Source organism: Pelobates fuscus, chromosome 11 (assembly GCF_036172605.1).
Source record: "Pelobates fuscus isolate aPelFus1 chromosome 11, aPelFus1.pri, whole genome shotgun sequence".
NCBI classification, from domain to species: Eukaryota; Metazoa; Chordata; class Amphibia; order Anura; family Pelobatidae; genus Pelobates; species Pelobates fuscus.
Genome location: NC_086327.1, coordinates 112,292,005 through 112,313,842, shown reverse-complemented (window position 1 = coordinate 112,313,842; position 21,838 = coordinate 112,292,005). Strand labels below are relative to the sequence as shown.

Below are 21,838 nucleotides of genomic sequence, written 5' to 3'. Positions count from 1 at the left end.
TGCTCTGGTTTATTGTCAAATTGTTTAAGAGAGGTTTGACACAAACCACTGCACTTCTCAGCTCACGTAGCTCAACCCAGCTTCAGCGATAATACAGAAACTGCATTAAGAACTGTGAATCTGTCTGGACAGTAATGCTAGGCAGAGTACAATGGGTTAACTGGATGGATTCATTATTGTAGTTTAGACATATCTTAAACCTACAATGAGTTGTAATGGTACAGGGGTCAGAGTGCCATGTTAAAATGACTCATGTTTTGAAAATCACATTTTATATCAAAGGCACGATCATACCAGGAAAAAAAAAAAAACACCACACATTCCAGAGGTTCATACAAGACACTGCAGGCACTATAACCATTTCATGTCACTGAATTATTTATAGTGCCTGAAATGCTTTGATGCAATCCCTTCGTTCATTCTCGAGCAGATGAACACGTTATGATGGCTCATGGCTAACCATAGCCTGGCCTCTACAGAAGCTATAGTGAAGGCAGACAATTACACATACTAGCCTTCTGAGAATACCAGCAATGGGCACTGTGATATGCTAAAATCAGTCAGCTGACCCTTTAAGCCTATCACAGGCACTGCCGCTCAGACTAATGCTTCATTAGCTCAAGAAGCACAAAGGGGATTCCTGCACTACTAGGGACCCTCATTTAGCATTAAACACCGTTTAACAATTAAATGGAGGGCTGGTGCTAGGGGACTCCAGACACTAACCACTTTAATGAGATGAAACAGTTGTAGTGCCCTACAGTGTCCCTTTAAGAACTGATCTTTTAGAGTGGTATCTTCATAAAATGCCAATTTTCAGACAGGTGTTTTATTTGCTTGTCCTGCGAAGGATGTCCAGGCGAACAAAGTATGCCAAGCCTTGAGTGATAGGATCTCACTCCTATCACAGAACGCTCACATAATCAGACCGTGAAGTTCTGATGCGCATGGAGCATAAAAATAGTCTGTCCTTGGTTCCAATGCTGAATTCCAAGCCGCCTCTTGAAGCAATATTAGCAGGTCTATTCTAGGGGAGCTTCATAAAAATGGTTTATGTGGACAAGCAATCATAAACAAGACAGTGACCTTCACGCTCCATGCCAAGTGTCAGCCTGAATGATGTAAACAGACTCTGGAGCTGCTGAAATGCACTCTGTGTAGTGATGAACGCCACCTCTTCACCTGGCAATGATACTCGCAGCTTGCTGCATGCCTGGAACAATACCTGCCTGACAGCATAACACCAGCGGCACATTTTGGTGAAGGTAGAATGGTCTGGGACTGACAGTACCTGAGGTCCAGTGATGGGATGACAACTCTAAATCATACAACAGCATTACTATTATATGCTTCCAAATTAGTGGCAATACTACAGATAAAGCCCTTTTCTATTTGAACATGAGAATACCTCTGTGCCAATAACAAGATCCAATTAGAAACATTTTTTTCCCCCCAAAACAGGGTGTGGAAGAACAACTTGGAACAAAAACTGTGCATAACACTTCTGCATGACCACATGTTTGACTTGTGGTTGAAAAAAGCTAATCCCTGTGTTGATCCTGTTCCAACACCTAGAAGACTGGGTACAGTTTCAAGAGCAAACCGGAAACTGACTCCATATTAACAGTCATGAATTGGAAAAGAAATGTTCAATGATTGGGTGTCAACATACTTTGACCATGTAGCGTTTTTTAGTGAAAACAAACACACACACACACACACACAGTCTGCCATACCAAAGGCAGTAAATTACAGTTATAGAGCAGTACTTCCCAATCTAGTACTCCAAGTACCCTAGTGGTACAGGATTTGCCAATATCCACACAATCTGAATTGGAAAATGCCTAAACTTTGGGCTGCAGGCACGCACGCACACTGAGGTATGTGTTATCATATGAATGTGTTAGAGAAGGTATAGATGTGCTTCTATGGTAAGAGTTTGTATGAGTATTTCACTTACCGTTTTCATTGTGCCTGTCCTGTACCAAGTGCTGGTAGACAGAGTCCGGCACCTCAGACTGACGATAGTACCATTTCACATTCATCAGGAGATGGTCTCGTTTACTCTGAAACAGTAAAAGATGAAAGATATTTGTGAATCCCCTTCACAAAGTGCTGATAAATGCATTTTATAGAACATACAACCCATTTTATTTGTTAAAGACAAAACAAAACATGCAGGGCTAAAGTGAGAGGCCAGAACTGAGCGGATAGAGATAAAAATGGAACAGGACAGTGGCCAGAACTGAGCGGATAGAGATAGAAATGGAACAGGACAGGGGCCAGAACCGAGCGGATAGAGAGAGAAATGGAACAGGACAGGGGCCAGAACTGATCGGATAGAGATAGAAATGGAACAGGACAGGGGCCAGAACTGATCGGATAGAGAGCGAAATAACAAGTCCATTGCATACAAATTTCCTTAAATGATACATATCATAAACAGACGGCAGCTGTGTTGAAGAATGAGGCCTAATAAGATGAAATCCAGAAATCACAGCATCCCAGGCAATATGTCTGTTACCTACTACTAATACTCAGGAAGAAAGTTGGACAGGGTACATACACGGGTAGTGTTAAGGCAGATTTTATTGGAATACCATAAAACATTTTGGCCCCCAAACTAAAAAGAACGCAGGGTTAACTCATATGAATACATTTTTAAAAAAGAAACCACAATAAAAAGATATGAAGGGAAACCACAACAGCATAGCATAAATAAAAAAGATTAAATAAGACATAATCTAGATCAGGGTCACATGACTGTATAGACCAGAGTTAGGCAACCGTCGGCACTCCAGATATTGTGCACTACCTCTCCCATAATACTGGCATAGCATCAGGGGAAATGGAGTGCCGAATGTTGCGTACCCCAGGTGTAGACAATCAGAGAGCAGGAAGGCGGAGAGTATGTCAATGATGTAGAAAAGGTATAGAGTACAGAGGTACAGGTGTTTTCTCATAAGTCTTGGCTCTGTCAAAACAATATATAGTAATCAATTGTGGGAGGAGATTAAGAATAAATATTAATATAATAAAGTGCAAGTGATTTTATCCGGTTTAAACCTGTGGCACCCATTTGATAGATCTGATTTTATATTTTGGTGCCAGAGGGACAAGCAATGATCTGGTGTGACCCGAAAAGATCTGGCTTCCTCTTTGACACAAACAAACAGAACGCAAGGTGAAAGTTTTATAAACTCTTTACTTTGATTCACAAGCAACAGCTCTGCGAACACATGAAAAGCCTAGAGGGATGCAGCACAGATCTGAAATTCTCTTTGTACAGAGGTTACAGACGAATGCCGATGATGAATGATGCCTCCGAAATGAAAAACTTGTAATGTTCGATGTAATTAAAATGTTTTCAAGTGGTCCTTCAACACAAACATAAAACGCATGCAAATGTCTGGAAAGTAGAGTTGCTGACAGGGAACAAAAGTTCCAACAGCTTTGATTTCAGTTTCTGCTGATGTTTATAGATCACCACAAGACAGGTAAGTGCTTCATGACCTACTGAGCACAAGAGATTTACTACCTCATAAATCTAATTTACTGTATTGCACAGACAAATTAAACTATTACGTTTAAAAAAGAAAAAATGTTGACTGTCAGCTTTAATATTGGTGGAATATAGAATCTAAAGTGGCAAAAATGCAGCTTACACCAACACAGATCGCACACACTGGAACAGACCACAGCTTGCACTAACACAGATCGCACACACTGGAACAGACCACAGCTTGCACTAACACAGATCGCAAATACAATAACAGACCACAGCTTGCACTAACACAGATCGCAAATACAATAACAGACCACAGCTTGCACTAGCACAGATCACACACACGGGAACAGACCACAGTTTGCACTAAACAGAACAGATAATCAGATACCTAAGAAATCAATACTTAGGATCTGTACACCAGTATATACACTCCAGTTGTGTCTGCAGGGCTTTACCCTATAAAGAATAGTCAAAAAAGAAAATAAATCACTAAAACCACAAAATAGTGGGTGAGTGTTACCTGGATAGTAAAGAAGTATCTTGGGTAAGATGAAGTCACAATTGACTCATATACAAACACATATCTCAAAGGCAAGTGAAAGAAACTAGCCTTTTAAGGCTACTCCAACTAACTTGTAAAGTAATAAAGGTGTAATGTCATCTGATAAACTGCTTAAAATGGTGTTCTCGCTTTATTAAGTAGACTTATTTATAGCACTAGATATTACTCGATTCCCAGAATGATCTAATATAAAATGTATATCAGTACAGAGAGTGAGTGTACCAGGATAATGGTCTGAGGATAAATGCCTTATTGAGATCAGCGGAATAAAAAAGACAAAATCACTATGTTTATAAGTTGATAAACTCAATGTCCTTCAATTAGATGAGTAAAAGGACAGAGATAAAGTAGTAATTGTCTAGATAGTAAGAAAGTGCAGCATGTCTATATTGAGAATAGACATCCCATAGTGCATGGTGATAAGTGCCCAACATCCACTCCAAACAGAACGCCCGACGCGCGTTTCGGTGCAATCTACGAAGGTATCTAATATGCACCTTCGTCATGGGCAAAAGACACTATTAGATTGCACCGAAACGCGCGTCGGGCGTTCTGTTTGGAGTGGATGTTGGGCACTTATCACCATGCACTATGTCTATTCTCAATATAGACATGCTGCACTTTCACTTATTTAGTTAATTTTCTCACTCTTTTTACTCTCCACTACCTATCTAGTTAGTTTATCAGGGAGAGAGGCTTTCTACCTTACCTACTGTCTTACTATCTAGACAATTACTACTTTATCTCTGTCCTTTTACTTATCTAATTGAAGGACATTTAGAGTCTCTCTACTGATAAACATAGTGATTTCGTCTTTTATACCACTGATCTCAATAAGTCATTTATCTTCAGACCATTATCCTGGTACACTCCCATTTATACATTTTATATTAGATCATTCTGGGAATCGGGTAATATCTAGTACTATAAATAAGTCTACTTAATAAAGCAAGAACACTATTTTAAGCACTTTATCAGATGACCCTACACCTTTATAACTTTAGAAGTTAGTGGAGTAGCCTTATAAGGCTAGTTTCTTTAACTTGCACTTGAGATATATGCGTTTGTATATGAATATATGGTGCTTTTTGAGTCAATTGTGACTTTACCTTACCCAAGATACTTATTTACTTTCCAGGTAACACTCACCCACTATTTTGTGGTTTGAGTGATTTAACAGGAACAGACCACAACTAGCACTAACACAGATCGCACACACGGGAACAGACCACAGCTTGCACCAACACAGATCACACGGGAACAGAACACAGCTTGCACAAACACAGATCGCACACATGGGAACAGAACACAGCTTGCACTAACACAGATCACATGGGAACAGAACACAGCTTGCACAAACACAGATCGCACACACGGGAACAGACCACAGCTTGCACCAACACAGATCACATAGGAACAGACCACAGCTTGCACTAACACAATGCACACACAAAAAAATAAAAAAGACTGATCAAAGATCACATCAAAACTGCCCATACGCAATTAAAGGGACTGATCACAGCTTGCACAACAGCTCAAACACTCAGAAATTTACAATTGACATAAAATGCCACAATAATAATACAGAAACCTTGCACTGTTGATATTACACAAAAACAGGATTAAAATACAGGACGAATGTTTCTTGTGCTAGTTGTCTGGTCCTAAGATTGGTCTTGCCCTGCCTTGCATTATGTCTGTGGGACAAGGACGTCACTGTATAATCAATCGTAGTGGCAACATTTCCTGCTGCTATACATACTTACAGATGTCCAGGCAGACACAGGTCAATTCCCAGTAGCATACTATTATTGGAGAAGTGCCAACATTTTTGTTCAGATCCTGAGCCTTTCATAAGCCCAGTTTCAGCAACCTGTGTGTGCCCCAGACATCTGTTTAAGCATGTATAACTAATCTATGGGGTTTTCAGACTCCCTAATCCGGGAATTTTCATATTGCAATTCATGTTTGCAGCTGGTCCTCTTCCTGCTGCTGGATTTTATATTATGATCTTCACCATTGGATGATAAATATAAAGACGGGATGTTATGATCATAAAAGCTAAGGTTTTTGTTCTTGTCCAGCCCCAAACATGTATGGAGGTACAGTGTCTCAGTGAGAGTTACATCATGTGTTTATGATCACACAGATATGGACACATGGCGCAACATTAAAGGGACACTGTAGGCACCCAGACCACTTCAGCTCAGTGTAATGTCCCTTTTGCAGCATTAAGTCTGCCCTCAGTGGCTGTCTAACAGACAGTCACTGGGGCGCTTCCGGAATTGTAACAGACTTTTGGTATGGTCACGCGTCAGACTTTCCCCATAGGAAAGCATTGATACAATGCTTTCCTATGGGGAGGTCTAATGCGCGCACGGATGCGCATTAGACCCCGCTCATGTTGGGACTGAGGAGGTAGAGCTTCGACCAATCGCTGAGGGACATTGGCACTGGGATCAGGTAAGTAAATAAATGGGTTTCAACCCTTTAATTGCTGAGGAGGTAGCGAGGGAGGGGGCAGGCAGAGGGATCGGTGGTGCCAGGGATACAGCCTTGTATTCCTGGCACTACAGTATGCCTTTAATATGAGCCTAAAGGAACACTTAAAAAATAAAAACCTTAATCAGTTACCTTCCTCCTTTGTCAACATCAGCTGATCCAGCAACCAAATGTGCGTGTGTGATGAGCACCACGTGCACATTGAGCCTTCCAGGAAGGATAACATTAACTCAATGTTTTTCTATAGGGTTTGGCTTGGTAGACAGCCACTAGAGGCAGTCTTGGTATTCCTGAATAAAATTGCAGTTTCTCTAAAACGGCAATGTTTTATGTTGTTGCTGTGTTAAGGCGACAGGGACAGTGCATACAGACCATATCCGTGAGATTAAGTGGTCTGGGTGCCTAAAGTGTCCCTTTGAGCAGGATATGGTCACTCCCAGGGTATTTTAGATTTACTTATCTCTATATTTAACAAATATCTATTTGTAGGTGAAAAAAAAATTAAAGTAAAATCCACACCTCTTTATCCTGCAACTGGCTGTCTACATCGTAGCTCCCTGTCAATCCGTGTTATTAGATTGGTCCCTTACACCTTGTAGTCAGCATAGAGAAAATATAAGTCCCCTTAGTAACATTTCTGGTCTATGATGCACACAAACAGGAGGTTTCCTATCTCACATACTTCGATCTATAGTGCAAAGCAGAATTGAATGCAGAGAAATTTCGCGCATGCACTATATGTTCCAAATGATTCCCCAGAAAAATATTTACATGTACAGGACTCCTCAAAATTGAAGATATCATGGTGGGCGAATTAGGCTGCAGCTAGAGACCGTCCTGGCGAAGGTACGTTTGTCTATTTTTTATAGTGAGGCCCTGAAAGTCATTATTCTAAAAATGACATTGCACAATAAAAAAATAAAAAATAATTACATTGGTGTGTTACTTTAATATACGTGGGGAGGGCTATATTACACACACCTGGGCTGATACCCCTGGTCTATTTTGCCACCTAACAATGCCCCTGTAAGACTTATTTTTATTAAATTATTTTAATTTTCAAACATATTTCAGTTTATATTTAACTCCCTTTAAGAGGCAGTAGTAACATAGCATCTATTTCACGGGTTTGCTTTTTTTCTTTTTAGCTCTGCAATAAGCAGGATTTTCCATACTGAAATGGTTACAGTAATTAAATATTTCAATAATAAAATAAGAAATGAGAATGTGCAGACATAGCGCGGGTTGGACAAGGATAAAAAGCACTGTCCTACATTCTGAAGAAAGCTAAACATAGACTGCAGCTGCACTGTAATAAATACATTTAAGGTCTTGTTTAAGACATCATTACATGTTACAAACTAAGGCTGCCTGCAGAGCTCTTTAAACAAACTCCTTTTGTTGGAAAAGGCTTTGTCTCCCTGAAACGTTCCTTACAAGTCTAACACAAGAGAAAGTAATAATGAACAGCCAGTGTACCTCTCCCATATTCCAAATACTGCAGGAAGTTAAGTAAGGCCTAAAGGGAAATTAACATTCTTTAATGGTGAGAGTAACCACACGGTGTTTATTTATATTTCTTGTATGCAATCAAAAATGTTTTTAACGAGCTACAAGCCTGCACGAACATTGAATCCCACAGAACACATATTTGTGGTCTTCAAAGAGGTGAATGGGGTGAGAGGGGGAGTGAAAAGGAAAAGTCAGTGACTTTATTCAAACAGTGGATGCTTTGGTCTGCAGGCATGATGCAAATCCTAAAGTGGCCAGCTGATGGCAGCATCTGGTCAGATATCAAGAATAAATCGGAAAGTGATCTGTGTGCATACTCCCAACAATGATCCTTTAGATAGATCATTGCTCATCGGTACACGTACAGATCTGGGCATTCGCACATTTCTACTTTACTTTGATAACATCATGCGGACTGAACATTTTTGCTTTTCGTTCACACAATAAGCAGTGAACTAGCAAGTCATATTTTTGTGTACAAAAACATTACCAATATTTTAGCTGCATGAAAAATGTGCTTTGAACAGCTGTACAAATTTTTTTTTATATAAAATACAAGAAAAAACATTTCAGTCTCCTAGATTAAATTTATGTCAGGGGCATGACTGCTTACATACCAAAGAGACATTTTACGTTAAACCCCCCCCCCCCCCACTTGATTTTATATAATTTATCATAAAAGTATTCCATTCATAAGATTCTATGTAGGATACTGCACAACATTAGGTGGCAGTAGTGAGCTTGTCAGAGATCTTATAGAACCTTCACCCCTTACAAAGACAACTACCGATATGGATTTTTTTTCCAAATAAGCTAAAATTTTACAGTTTGGTGTTTAGGGAGGAACCAATCGCCTCCTAAATATATAACTATTACTTTGGTTTGTTTGGAGGTGCATGTTAAAGACAGACAAAATAATCCCAATAGCCAAAAAAATCTGTGATGTTGATCATCGCTAAACCCTTGTAACAGAAAGTTAGACAACACAAATCAGAGGATAAACACGTACCTATTATCCATCACTGTGAAGAGTAGATTTAAAAAACCATGTAAATAAGTGGTTTGTCCCGAACATCCAATATATCTACATCCTATTTAATGAGCAAAGCAAGGAAAATTCACTAAGCTGTGAATTGTCAAAAAAGTTTGATACAAATTGAAAAGTTGCAAACATATTCAACATCTGTTATTACAACTTAGTCATTTATTTTATAAATATGCAATTTGGTTTTTCATTCACTGCTATTTGTAAATGAGTGAATAAACCCCTTAATGCGTTCTAAGATCACCTTTTTGTGGGCTGAATGCATAATTGTTATGCAATACAGGAGGTAATTAAGTTGATAAAATTCAAGAAAATGTTCAAATACAAAGTGGGGTTCTTCCGTAATGGTGTCATGATGGGTCTAGCCAAGTAAAAAGGAAATGCTGAAAGCCACAGTAGCAAATCAGCAGGATCATTTATTAAAGAGACATAACTAGACATGAGATCACTAGAGAGCTCAGCGGGGATTGTTTGTTACTATAGTGTGCGTGCTCCTTCTTTCCAAGGGGGCTTTTTTTTGACGAATCATTGTTCTTCTGCTCTGATTTCCTATTAGCTCAGTGCTTTCACAGGATCAGACATCCATTTCATAGGTCACCAATCTATCATTCAGAGCCATTTTGTCCCCGTCTTTTTTTTTTTTTTTTTTTAAAGGAAGATGCTGCCCTGGTTGTGACCAGGACGGCATTGCTCATCTCCTCACATTCGGTGGGGCGGGGGAGTAATATCCCTTACTTCCTGTATTGTTTGGTCAGTGTTTAGACTATTTCTCCTCTATGGAAACACAGTTTATACTGAACATACATACACCTACATAGTAAACAAGATCCTGACAACATACAAACCCAACAAAGTGCATTCTTCACACAAATCTCCCTTCACATATAGCGTGTTAATAATGAAGCATCTAAATATGATCTTTTGACAAGACAGCATAACCTTGCCGAAAATGTAATACCCCTCTAAATACCACAGCCATAATCCAAAATGTAATTACATGCAAGGATTTTTTTTTCAGATTCTTTGTGACTGCTTCCATGACACCATGACAACACAGACCAGGATGCCCTATTCACCCTCAACGCAGATTAAACCCTCATCTGATGGTGTTTCATACAGAAATATGAAACGGATGTCCTAATAAAGCCCAGATAATTACATCCGCAGCTCTTCAAGCAAAATGTGAATTGAACTGCTACGGGCCAGAATAATGGAATGCATGGATTCAATAAAGCACGCAGAGGGTTAACTGACAGATTACTAGTTTGTAACCAGAGCAGAAATGAGATGAGAAGAAAAAAAAAACCAAAGATGTGTCACAACAGGAGTAAATTGAAGTGATCTCTGTGTGTTTTCCACAGCTTCTCTAATGTGCTACTGAGCAATAAAACACTTCTAGGAAGGGCTGGCTAATTTGCCTGGGGGGGAGGGGGTTGTCTCCCACACTATACACTCTTGCCTATACTGATTTCAGCCAATGCATTCTTTATTATGTGATCCCTAAAACAACATCATTGTGTGCAATGCAGTGCAGTGTAATAACATGTTGGTGGCGTCCGATTTCTCACAGGAATAACCGATTTCCCTCAAGCACACAGGTTTACACCGTGCGCTCTGTGCAAAATGCAGAAAATCTATTTACGGCTGACAGTTAAAAACCTGTTGTAAGCAAAGGCCCCTTTTGCCATAGATGGGCACATGTTGCTGAGTGTTTTAGCCAGCTAGAGATTTTCAAAGAGCCAGGAAATGGGGTGTTTCCATGGAGATCTTTATCAAATACCAAAAATTAGACGTATGGAGCACAGGAATTTTGTTAAATGTGCACCAGCCAGACACATATGACATGGTAGTAATTTATATAGCACACTGTTCCATCGACACATTTTGCAATATAAATGCATTAAAGAACATCATTTTTTGAATTTACTTGAAGATTTGAGCATCGAACGAAAAGTATGGAAGACTCTGGGATATACTTACATCCGTTCATCGCCAGAGTGCCTAGAACGGCAAGCCACACACAGCATTGTGGGAGTGAGCAGATGGTGAAAAACCTGGATACAAAGACCAGGCATGAAACATTTGATATCTGCATTTGTAAGTGGTTTTGGTTGCACAATGCACTGATTACATTCCAGTTTACTTGGAGTGGCCTTCATCGTACACACATGCTGCTCACTACAAGGGAGCACATTTTACATACTGTCCACAGGCATGGACAACATGTGGGAGCGGAAAATGTGGATCTGGAATACATCCCATTAATACTACAGGCTATTTTAAGGTAGATTCTGCCAGTTGCTTAATTCTCATGCGCACTGATTACAGCATTAAAGCCAGCCTCACGCTGAAAGGGTTAAACTGGGAACCGAGACATCACCCAGCTTCTCTTTCATTCACCCAGTTGTGCGGCTGTGTACATTTCAAACACTAGATTTATGGAACATACCAGATGAGGTCCTTTAACACGCTGGAATAATCAGATTGCTTTCCACATGAGGCAACGGTTATTGTTTAACTGCAGCAGTATGGTCACTGCAATCTCAGAGGGTTAAACCGCAGATGGCTAACAGAGCAGACTATCAGAGATGTTTACGCTGCCTCGTTACTTTCCCTATTTACACGCTACCCTCCCTGTAGACAGGCTGGCAGAGCACCCATTCTGATGTATAGAGAACTGACAGGCTTGGCCTTCTTTGCCGGCTAAGGCTTGGTCTATCAGGGCCATAGCAGAGTTTCATTATGTTTAACAAGCTAGAAAGATCAGCGCTGGTCACTAGTGACTCATTTTGCAGGTCACATTATCAAAGCTTTATTTATTTGTTTACGTACATTCAAGCCATCTTCACAGTCGAGAAACAGCATTGTTAAGGCAACACAACTGGCACCTAGTTCACACTGGCACATCACACACTGCTGGCGGCTGTGGACTGCCTGGGACACTCTTAAATATCTAGATTTTATAGGCTTGAATTAAAATGTCCACAAACTGAAATTATGAGGTATTAGCTACAGTAGTTTAGATTTTTGCCCTTAATGTTGCCAACAACCCAAAAGTCATGCTGAAAGCAAGGGTATAAATATCACTAATATAGGCCATTGTAGTCGGTCCAACACATTAACATTCATTGTATTTGAATACACAGATCACACATACACTCTCTCTGCCATGGAATACGTTTTAAACATTTACTGTGGATTCACGGATTCTAAACAGAAAGTACAAAATCTGGGAAACAAAAACCACCAGTAACAGAAAACAAAACCAAGCTCTACATCAAAAAAAGCATAGAATTACCTGAAAATGGCTCAAACCTTCCTACCTACATAAACGCAGATATTAAACAGTGTTCTAAATCAATGAGGGCTACCAACCCTCAAAATCCACCTAAAAGCCTGTCTACCTGAGGATTTCTATGAAAGAGTCTTGACTGGACTTCCAGGTCACATGAGCCAGCAGACGGCTTTTATAAATGGATCAACATGCTCATTCTATGAAGTGCCCAGGAAAAACAAGAGTCTATGATTCTTTAGATATTCAATATTGATTTCTTTAGTAGAAGTCCCAGATCAGATATGGAGTCTGTATGCCTGCATATGTTTAGGGCAACTTGTATGAAGAAAAACAAGCAATTATTGAAGTTTTGAATCAGATAAAAATTAATATAGGAGTAAAGGCAATATTGGTTATACGACAGAGGGGAAAATTAAGATCATCTTGCCTCCACTGAGTAATTTTTTGCAGAAACCACAATTGAAGTGGTAAATGCCAAGTTAAACTTCTACATATCAGGAAGACAAATTAAACATACCAGTTTTTATAACACTGAGCAACATATATCTATATGGTAGCTGCTCACTTTACCACGTGGTCAGTACGCACGGGACCTTGCAAATCAACCCAGCTTCAAATATAACCATTCCATCTGCCAACAAGTCAAAATTATTTCAGAGTACTAATTTCTCATCTGAGCACTGGGTGGCAGCTTACATCATTCATATTCTAAATTGATCAGTAAAAACATTTTAGAATTGTTGAGAAAATCACTGCAGTGTTAATAGTAAAAGGATGATTTTTTTTTTTATTTTTTTTTTAAATAAATAATGCAATTAATAAACTTTGATATTTACTTTACTTTTTAGATGTTTAAAGAGACACTATAGTCACCAGAACAACTACAGCTTAATGTAGTTGTTCTGGTGAGTATAATGGCTCCCTTCAGGCATTTTCATGCAAACACCGAATTTTCAGAGAAAAGGCAGTGTTTACATTCCCCTAGGGACACCTCCAAGTGGCCACTCCTCAGATGGCCACTGGAGGGGCTTCCTGGCTCAGGGCTGCACAGTAAGCAGCCCTGCCGTTCAGCGTCTCCACGCTCTGCATGGAGACGCTGAATTTTCCTCATAGAGATGCACTGATTTAATGCATCTCTATAAGGAGGTCCTGATTGGCCAAAACTGCATTTGGACCCGCCCCGTGCCGATTTTAGCCAATTATTGGGAAAGCATTGGATTGGCTAAAAATTGCCCATTTTGATGATGTCACAAAGGGGGTGGAGCCAACACCGGTGGACCCACGCAGCGCAGGAAATTAGGTGACTTATAGGGAGGCTAAGGGTGAGGGGGCAAGCCGCCTATATGGTGGGTTTTGGCACTATAGGGTCAGAAATACATGTTTGTATTCCTGGCCCTGCCTATAGTGATCATTTAAGAGACCCACCCCATGGAGGTAAATTATTCAGTCACTTGCATTTATATACTGGTGCTTTTGATATTTTTAAAGGGACATCATTAGAACCCAAATATGTTGAAGTCAGCAGTATGGGTAAAATAAACAGACCGTACATTAAATTTTTGATAAATAAATATATGTTAAAAACAAAAGGTGAATATTCTGTATACAAAGGTTGACAATGTAACAAATAGAGAAAATGCTTAGAATAAACGCAAACAGCCCCCCCAATATATCTTTTAAGACGTGCCCCTTATTGAAACAAAGATGTAGCCATTGTACTACATACTTGCGCTCTTCATGACATTTAATAGCTGGCTATGTGTGCTATAATTTAGAGAAGGGGATCAGATATATTTATCCACAGATTCTAATGAGCCAGACTTTTCTTAGCAGTCCAGCATTCAAAGTGTTTAGGAATTTATAACCCCACCCTACACTTGGCCAAACCGTACTCCCACCAGTACTTGGCACTGACAGCATTAGCAACCAAATGAAATACAATCATCTGAGAGCCACTGTTCTCACTGCCTTGCTTGTACACAAAAGCCTTTTTGATTGGTGACATGTTGCAAACCTTTGACTAAGTTACAATTCTTTTTAAAGCACTGGGCCACCTGCTCAGATTCCCGCTTTATCAGACATTCATGTCGAAGTGCCATTTACGCTGCAAGGACAGTAAGCAATTGACTCCGTGCTGACGGAGTTAAACTCACAGCGATTCACCCCTCCTCTGGATGCCACAAAGACACATTGTAAATCAAACCTGCCCTAAACTGAGCAGGCAGCAGATACCTAACAACTCTGAGCATTACTGATGCATTTAACTAATCATCCAGTATGTGCCGTGGTAATTACTTTCCATTAACGTTTCCTGTTTGAATCTTACAGAAAAGGCAAGCTGCAAAAAACTGGAGCAGGAGTTCAGGGCACTTGACATTTGGCATGAAATGTCATTTGTGCTACAAAGTTCACATCGTATTACTTAAAACAAGCAGGCACAGCATTGCCCTCACCCGCAGTGTGTGAAAACACGCACAGACAGACATGGCTGGAATGGTGCAGCGCAGGCGGCAGCTTATTTTTTTTCTTTTTCATGTCCTCAGGAAACCTCCAAAAAACGCCCGCCTTTTAAATACCAATAAGGAGCACGAAGGATCTGGCACAAGAAGCACACTACAAAGCAAAAAACATGGGTATACAGATACGGGCACCAGACAGACCACACACACAGAGGCCCAGGGTAATCACTACAAATTCATACACCAAAACAACAGACCAGCTATGGCTAAAAACTAAATTGCCAAGGTTAAAACAAACTGCTAGACCAGACAAACAAATAATGCAAGAAAAAATACAGAAATATATTAGCCATTGCTCTCATCCTTATACAAAACTGAACTTTGTTTTATGACCTACACAGTGACCTCACATTTTCCGCCGCTCATCATGACAGATTATTAAACATTGACACCAGTAGCTGATGGGTTGCAACACCTTTGATTTGTCAACTCTTTAATAACAATGTGAGACACATTCACCAGCTTTTAAAATGCACCAGTCCCAGCCAACATCCACCAAGGACCAGAAATGAACAGCTTGGGCCTCCGAACTTGCTTTGGCAACAAAACATAATCTAAGTCAATATGAGGAACAGAGTCACCTGCAGACACACAAAACATGGATATAATGATTAGTAAGATTGACTGGCCTATCGCTAAGAATAAAGGCTAGAGAAAAATACAATCAAAATGGCCTACTCACATGGAATAGAGCTGAAAACCAGCTCAATTGTTTAGCGCTTGCAATGGTATGGTTCCCCCACTTCAGGGATATGAGGGGATGTATAGGCCAAAGTGTATATCTTGTCAGCAGGATATGTGAAGGTAAAAACAAAGGTACAACAGATAGTGCTCTCTTTATAAAGTAAATACAGTAGAAGAAATAAAAGAGTAATACTCACATTTACCTGAGCAGATAACCCGCTCAGTGTAATTAGCGTAGGTGGTATAATCCCCACCAGGGATGCTTTGTGAGGACCTCACTGGAAAAATAAAAACTTGATGCCAGAAAAAAAAAAAAAAAAAAAAAGTAAAAGCAAAGGTATACGGTACTAATATTGGTAATAAGAGATATCAAAACCTTTATTTAGACAATTAAAATGTTAAATACACGTTTCACCCACAGTGGGCTTTTTCAAGTGGTAATATCTGGAAGATATAATCACCTGGAGATAAAGGCAAATTCTTATAGACTTACCTATACACCTAATTTTGGACTTTATTGGCTTGTTTGCTTTTAAGTATTACTTATTTTAACCATCTTTTTGACCAAGTATTATCTGTTTTACTTCACTTGTTTTTAGTATTTCGTCACCCCCTACCCCCTGGCGCACCCTACATTCTTGTATTGTTGTTTTTCCTTTTTGGGTTTTTTTTTTAGGAGAGATTTACCCATTTAGGTGTGCTGCCTCCTTGTCCTTTGATTTAGCGCTAATCCACTCTTTGTTTTTGTTATCGCTAAGAATGATCGCTCCTGCTGTTCAAAGAAAATACGTAATTTTCTGCGTCTTAGTTATGTGAAGTGGCGGCAGCTGACACCTCTGAAGATAGGGACAGGAAATTACTTGAAAGGTGACCTTAAAGCAGAAGATATTTAAATACCGAGGTTGATGTTTCCACAAAAAAAGTGTTAATCCAAAGAAATAGAAAATGTGAACAGAATTAAAAAGACATGGACTGGGGGCGTGGCCTGGACGCTGAAGAAGATGGCAGCATAAACCTAGAGCTCCCTGTAAGGCTCCGCAAAAACACCGCCTAAAGCATACTATCACCCCGAAAATGGGCAAGACGAACCGACCACCTCAACCCCCTAAACAAGCAGACACCCCCAGGCGATCTCAAAACCCCTCCATGCGGCAATTCCTAACCGCACAAGCGGACGATGACACTCCGGCCTGCACATCTCTCTCGGCCCTGGAGAACCCGCTCCCACACTCACCGGATGGTGATGGGATTCAGGCGGACGACCTATCAGCCACTCCAGCCACCCAACAACAGGACTGGATGGAACTGCTCCGCAACCTACCCACGAAAGCGGATCTAAAGGCGGCTAACGCGGAGCTCCGCACCTCCATCACAACGGAGCTCCAAACGCTGAAGGAGGAAATCAGAGGCCTTCACCAACGGGTCGACCAAATAGAGGCAGATTGCGACCACATGTCAGTGGCGCAGTCCGCGAACACGGACACACTACGACTCCACACCCTCCAGCTACAGCAAATGGCGGGCCACATGGAAGACCTGGACAATCGAGGGAGGAGGCAGAATATTAGAGTCCGGGGGATTCCGGAGGAGACGGACAACTCATCCCCGATACAGGCCACACTGACTGGCCTATTTAACAATATACTGGGTCGCACACACCAAGACCCCATTGAATTTGTTAGAGCACACAGGGCATTACGGCCCAGAGGGGAGCTCACCCCGAGACATCATATGTTGCCTGATGAGCTACCAACTTAAGGAAGAAATCCTCAGAAGGGCCAGGGAAGCAGGCACGGTACACCTGGACGGTACCGAAGTACAACTCTTTCCCGACCTAGCACCGGCAACGCTGGCATACAGAAGAGCACTGCGCCCTTTTACCAAACAACTACAGGCAAATAGACTGCGCTACCGCTGGTGCTTCCCCACGGGGTTACAAGTACAAACACCGAAAGGACCCTTCTTAGTGAAAGATGGACAAGACTTAAACGTCCTGGCAGAGGAACTTCACATCACACCGGCACCCTTACAGTGGCCGGACCCAATGGCACCTTACACACCACCTGCCCAAGGGGCCATACCACAACCGCAGAGAACACAGACCCGAAGAACTACGCGGCAACAGGCGCTGAGACCCTTAGGGGCCCAACTTTGAAGAAGCTGAAGACACGTGCCAAAATGGCGGACAACACCGGCCGACAACCACAGACAGTAACTCCCCTGACACAGTAAAGAACGTCAAGACAGGGGCGGACAGTCACTAATCTCACTGGCCTCCCACACTCCGAAAAGAAGGACCTGCCCGCCTTACAGACTGTACCAAGCGCTATACCCGGAGCCTAGAAGCCCACTGCTCAGAGACTTTCGCTTAAAGAGATGCAAAACCCCGGGTGCGGCATGGACACTAAACTCTGAACACCCTACCACAGAACTGCCGCCCCCGACTATAAACGAGACGGCGCTTCTGTAGAAAACTTCGCAAGTATATGCTGGACTCTTGATATAGAACTGGTTTAACCACTTGAGGGGGAGGGGAGGGGGTGGCGGGAGGGCAAGGGCACCCAGGCAACAGCAGACAGCTCATACACTTGGAGGGCGGCGGGCACATGTAAGGGCAGACTGAGCTGGGCAAACGCCTCTCCCACATAGGGCCCGTGACGACCTCCACAGGAGCGGGCAGGAGGGGCGTGGGCCCGGCTCACTCCGGTACCAACTGAGCAGAACCGGCCTGTAGCAGGGGGGTTGGAAGCAGGAGGAAGGGGGACATAACGTGAGGCGTACAGGACAGTTACATAGGAAGGAGAAGGGAAAGGAGAACCTGGGCCACCATGTTTAGACCACTTCGCATACAGGCACAAACACCTACTCAGAAAACTTAGGAGGTCCACTCAGAACACAGAGGAATAAGAAGGCCACTGGGGCACACATGACCACAAGTTAACGAAATAGAGTGTAACTGGGGGCGGGAGGCACACCAAAGCCCGCTTAGCGGGGGAGGCCACTGAAATCATAAAATGTATTACTGTATCACTACTATGCTGTGGAAGGGGAGGGAGGGGGAGGGGGGCCGGCCGGTCCACAAAGCCACGCCACAACAATCCGAATGTTCATGAAGGTTTATATATGTTGATGTTTACTGTTATCTCGCTTTTATGTTATTTGATGATATGCCCAGGGTGACGATCCGGTTGCAGAAACGTCCGCAGGCGGGGACAGCCACGTATGAACACGACTGAAGCCACTAAAACAGGGAGACGAGGGATACAGACGTTCCCAGACCACCCAGACTAGGAAGAAGACGAGAGCCGGACCACGCGGGAGAGGCATTTCCCACGAGGTCACGACACTTCTCGGTGTTCCTCCCACACCCCGACGGGACAGGCGCCACATTCAGGTGAGTGGGTCACTGGGCACACCAAAGGCCCAGGTCCACACACGCACCTCGACGCCATAACCCTAACGTCATCCAGGTGACGGTTACTTTATACACCCATCCTATCCCTCCCACCCTCCCCAACTCCCTCCCCACCCCTCCCATCCCGCCCCACACCCCGAGACCAGACGACTGAAGACATAGACACACAGCCACACACCAAACATGTCACTCAGACCCACGACACTCACACTGGTGTCCATCAACGCCAGGGGGCTTAATAAACCGGAAAAAAGGTCAACTGCGTTGCGTGAATTCCACACTCTCAAAGCATCCATAGTTTACATACAAGAGACTCATTTTCGAGAGGGGGCACGACCCCGCTTCCATGACCACAGATTCCCAAGAGGGTTCTATAGCGATTTCCAAGGGGGCAAGGCACGGGGGGTGGCGATTCTGATGCATAAGAGAGTCCCCTTCGTAGAAGAGGAGACGTTGACAGACAGAGAGGGCAGATACATCTTCGTGAAAGGGAAGATAGTGGGTCAAACCTACACATTCGCCAACATCTACGCTCCCAACCAGAGACACTATAGGTTTTTATCCCACACAATACGCACACTCCAGAAATTTGCAGAGGGGGTGCTCGTCCTGGGAGGCGACTTCAACGTAGCAATAGACCCGAGATGGGACACCTCCTCGGGAACAACGCATGTCCCGACCCAACACCTAGCAGCACTTAAAATGCTCCTGTCTAAACAAAAGCTAGTCGACTGCTGGAGAGCCCTCCACCCCGATGAGAGGGATTATACCTTCTTTTCCCACCCACACAACACCTACACCAGGATCGACTATTTCTTCATGACACACTTCCACCTCCCGCTAGTCGAGCAAGTGGAAATAGGCACAGCGACGTGGTCAGACCACGCCCCGATCTCCATCACGATAGCATCCCCTCTGCACAGACCAAAGGTGTCCAAATGGCGCCTAAACGAACAATTACTAACACAACCCGACATTAAAGCGGACATTAGCACTGTACTAAAAGAATACTTCACTATAAATACATCAGAACATACGACACCGACAATACTATGGGAGGCACATAAGAGCGTAGTAAGGGGTCACTTTCTCCAAAAAGGAGCCATGCTGAAAAAAAGGAGGGAGGCGGAGATGACCGCACTAGTCACCGAAATCCAGGGGATAGACGACCAAAACAAGGGCACCCAATCACACACACTACAAGATAAACTACTCACACTCCGCAGGGAACTAGCCAGACTCCTACTGAGGAGACATCACAGGGAAGCATTGAGACATAAAGCGTTCTTTGCGCTGCACGGCGACAAGAGCGGTAAACTACTCGCTAGGATGCTAGCAAAACGCAGACAGCAGACGTATATAGAGCGCATCAGAGACGATAAAGGCACACTACACAGACTACCCACGAAGATACAGGACATAATTAAAACATATTATGCCAACCTCTACAACCTGCCCCGTCCGCCGACGACAGCAGCAAATGAACGCCTGACGGATAAAATAAATAATTATCTCAATACGCAAGACCTACCCAAACTAGATAAGACCACCGCTGACCTCCTAGAAGAGGAGATCACGCCCGAAGAATTAGCACATGCGATAAAACAGACAAAACCGGGCAAAAGCCCAGGCCCCGACGGCTTGCCACGGAGCTACTACAAAACATTTGCAGATATACTCTACACCCCCCTAGTAAACACATACAATGCCATCAGGGAAGGCCACCACTTCCCCAAACAATCACTCGCGGCCCACATCACCATCCTCCCAAAAGAGGGCAGAGACGGGGAACACTGTGGAAGCTACCGGCCCATCTCCCTCATCAATTGCGACCTAAAATTTCTGGCCAAAATACTGGCCAACAGATTACAGCTCCATGTGCCAGGCCTGATACACCCGGACCAGACCGGGTTCGTGCCGGGAAGGGAGGCACGGGACAACACTATGCGCACCCTCACCCTGATACACGGCCAGAAACACACCCGTGGGGGCCTTCTCCTGCTGTCCACAGACGCGGAGAAGGCCTTCGACAGAGTCGGATGGTCATACATGTTTAGGACCCTGGCACACACGGGCAGGGGCCCCCGAATCAGAGGATGGATAGAGGCCCTGTACACACAACCATCCGCGCAGGTGACGGTGAACGGGGCACTAACAACAGCATTCGACATCCGAAATGGTACCCGCCAGGGCTGTCCCCTATCCCCGTTACTTTTTGTCCTGGCACTAGAACCACTTCTACAAGCCGTAAGAGCAAACCCAGACATCACAGGGGTGACGGTAGGGAACACACACCACAAAGTCGCGGCGTACGCTGACGACATGTTATTTTATGTGACGAACCCAGAGGTATCCCTCCCCAACATCTTAAAGACACTACAAGACTTTGGGATCATATCTAATTTGAAGATTAACAACTCAAAATCATTCATACTCAATATTAGCGTACCAGAAACCAGGACGACACACATGCGACAAAACTACACTTTTCGGTGGGCAACACATAAAATCCGCTATCTGGGCATTTGGCTAACTAGGCGGGCGGGGGACATGTATCGGGAGAATTTCACACCAATGCACACACAGCTTCACGCAGACATGAGGGAATGGGCGTACCCGCACGTGTCTTGGCTGGGCAGAATACAGGTGGTCAAGATGAACTTCTTGCCACGCCTATTGTATCTGTTCCAGACCATCCCCATAACAATCCCGCGTACATTCTTCACCACACTACGCTCCGCATTAGGCAGATACGTATGGGACGGGAAGAAACCCAGGATAAGCCACAACACGCTG

The 21,838-nt window shown here is 43.0% G+C and overlaps 1 protein-coding gene across 9 annotated transcripts in view; it reads right to left on the bottom strand.

Annotated features, from left to right (window-relative positions):
* Positions 1-21,838, bottom strand: part of RERE (arginine-glutamic acid dipeptide repeats) — a 282,428-nt gene that overhangs the window by 85,569 nt on the left and 175,021 nt on the right. For all 9 annotated transcript variants that reach the window (XM_063436525.1, XM_063436530.1, XM_063436528.1 and 6 more), the window contains exon 4: positions 1,961-2,066. In XM_063436525.1, coding sequence (XP_063292595.1) covers positions 1,961-2,066 — 106 coding nt within the window. The remainder of the gene's footprint in view (positions 1-1,960; positions 2,067-21,838) is intronic.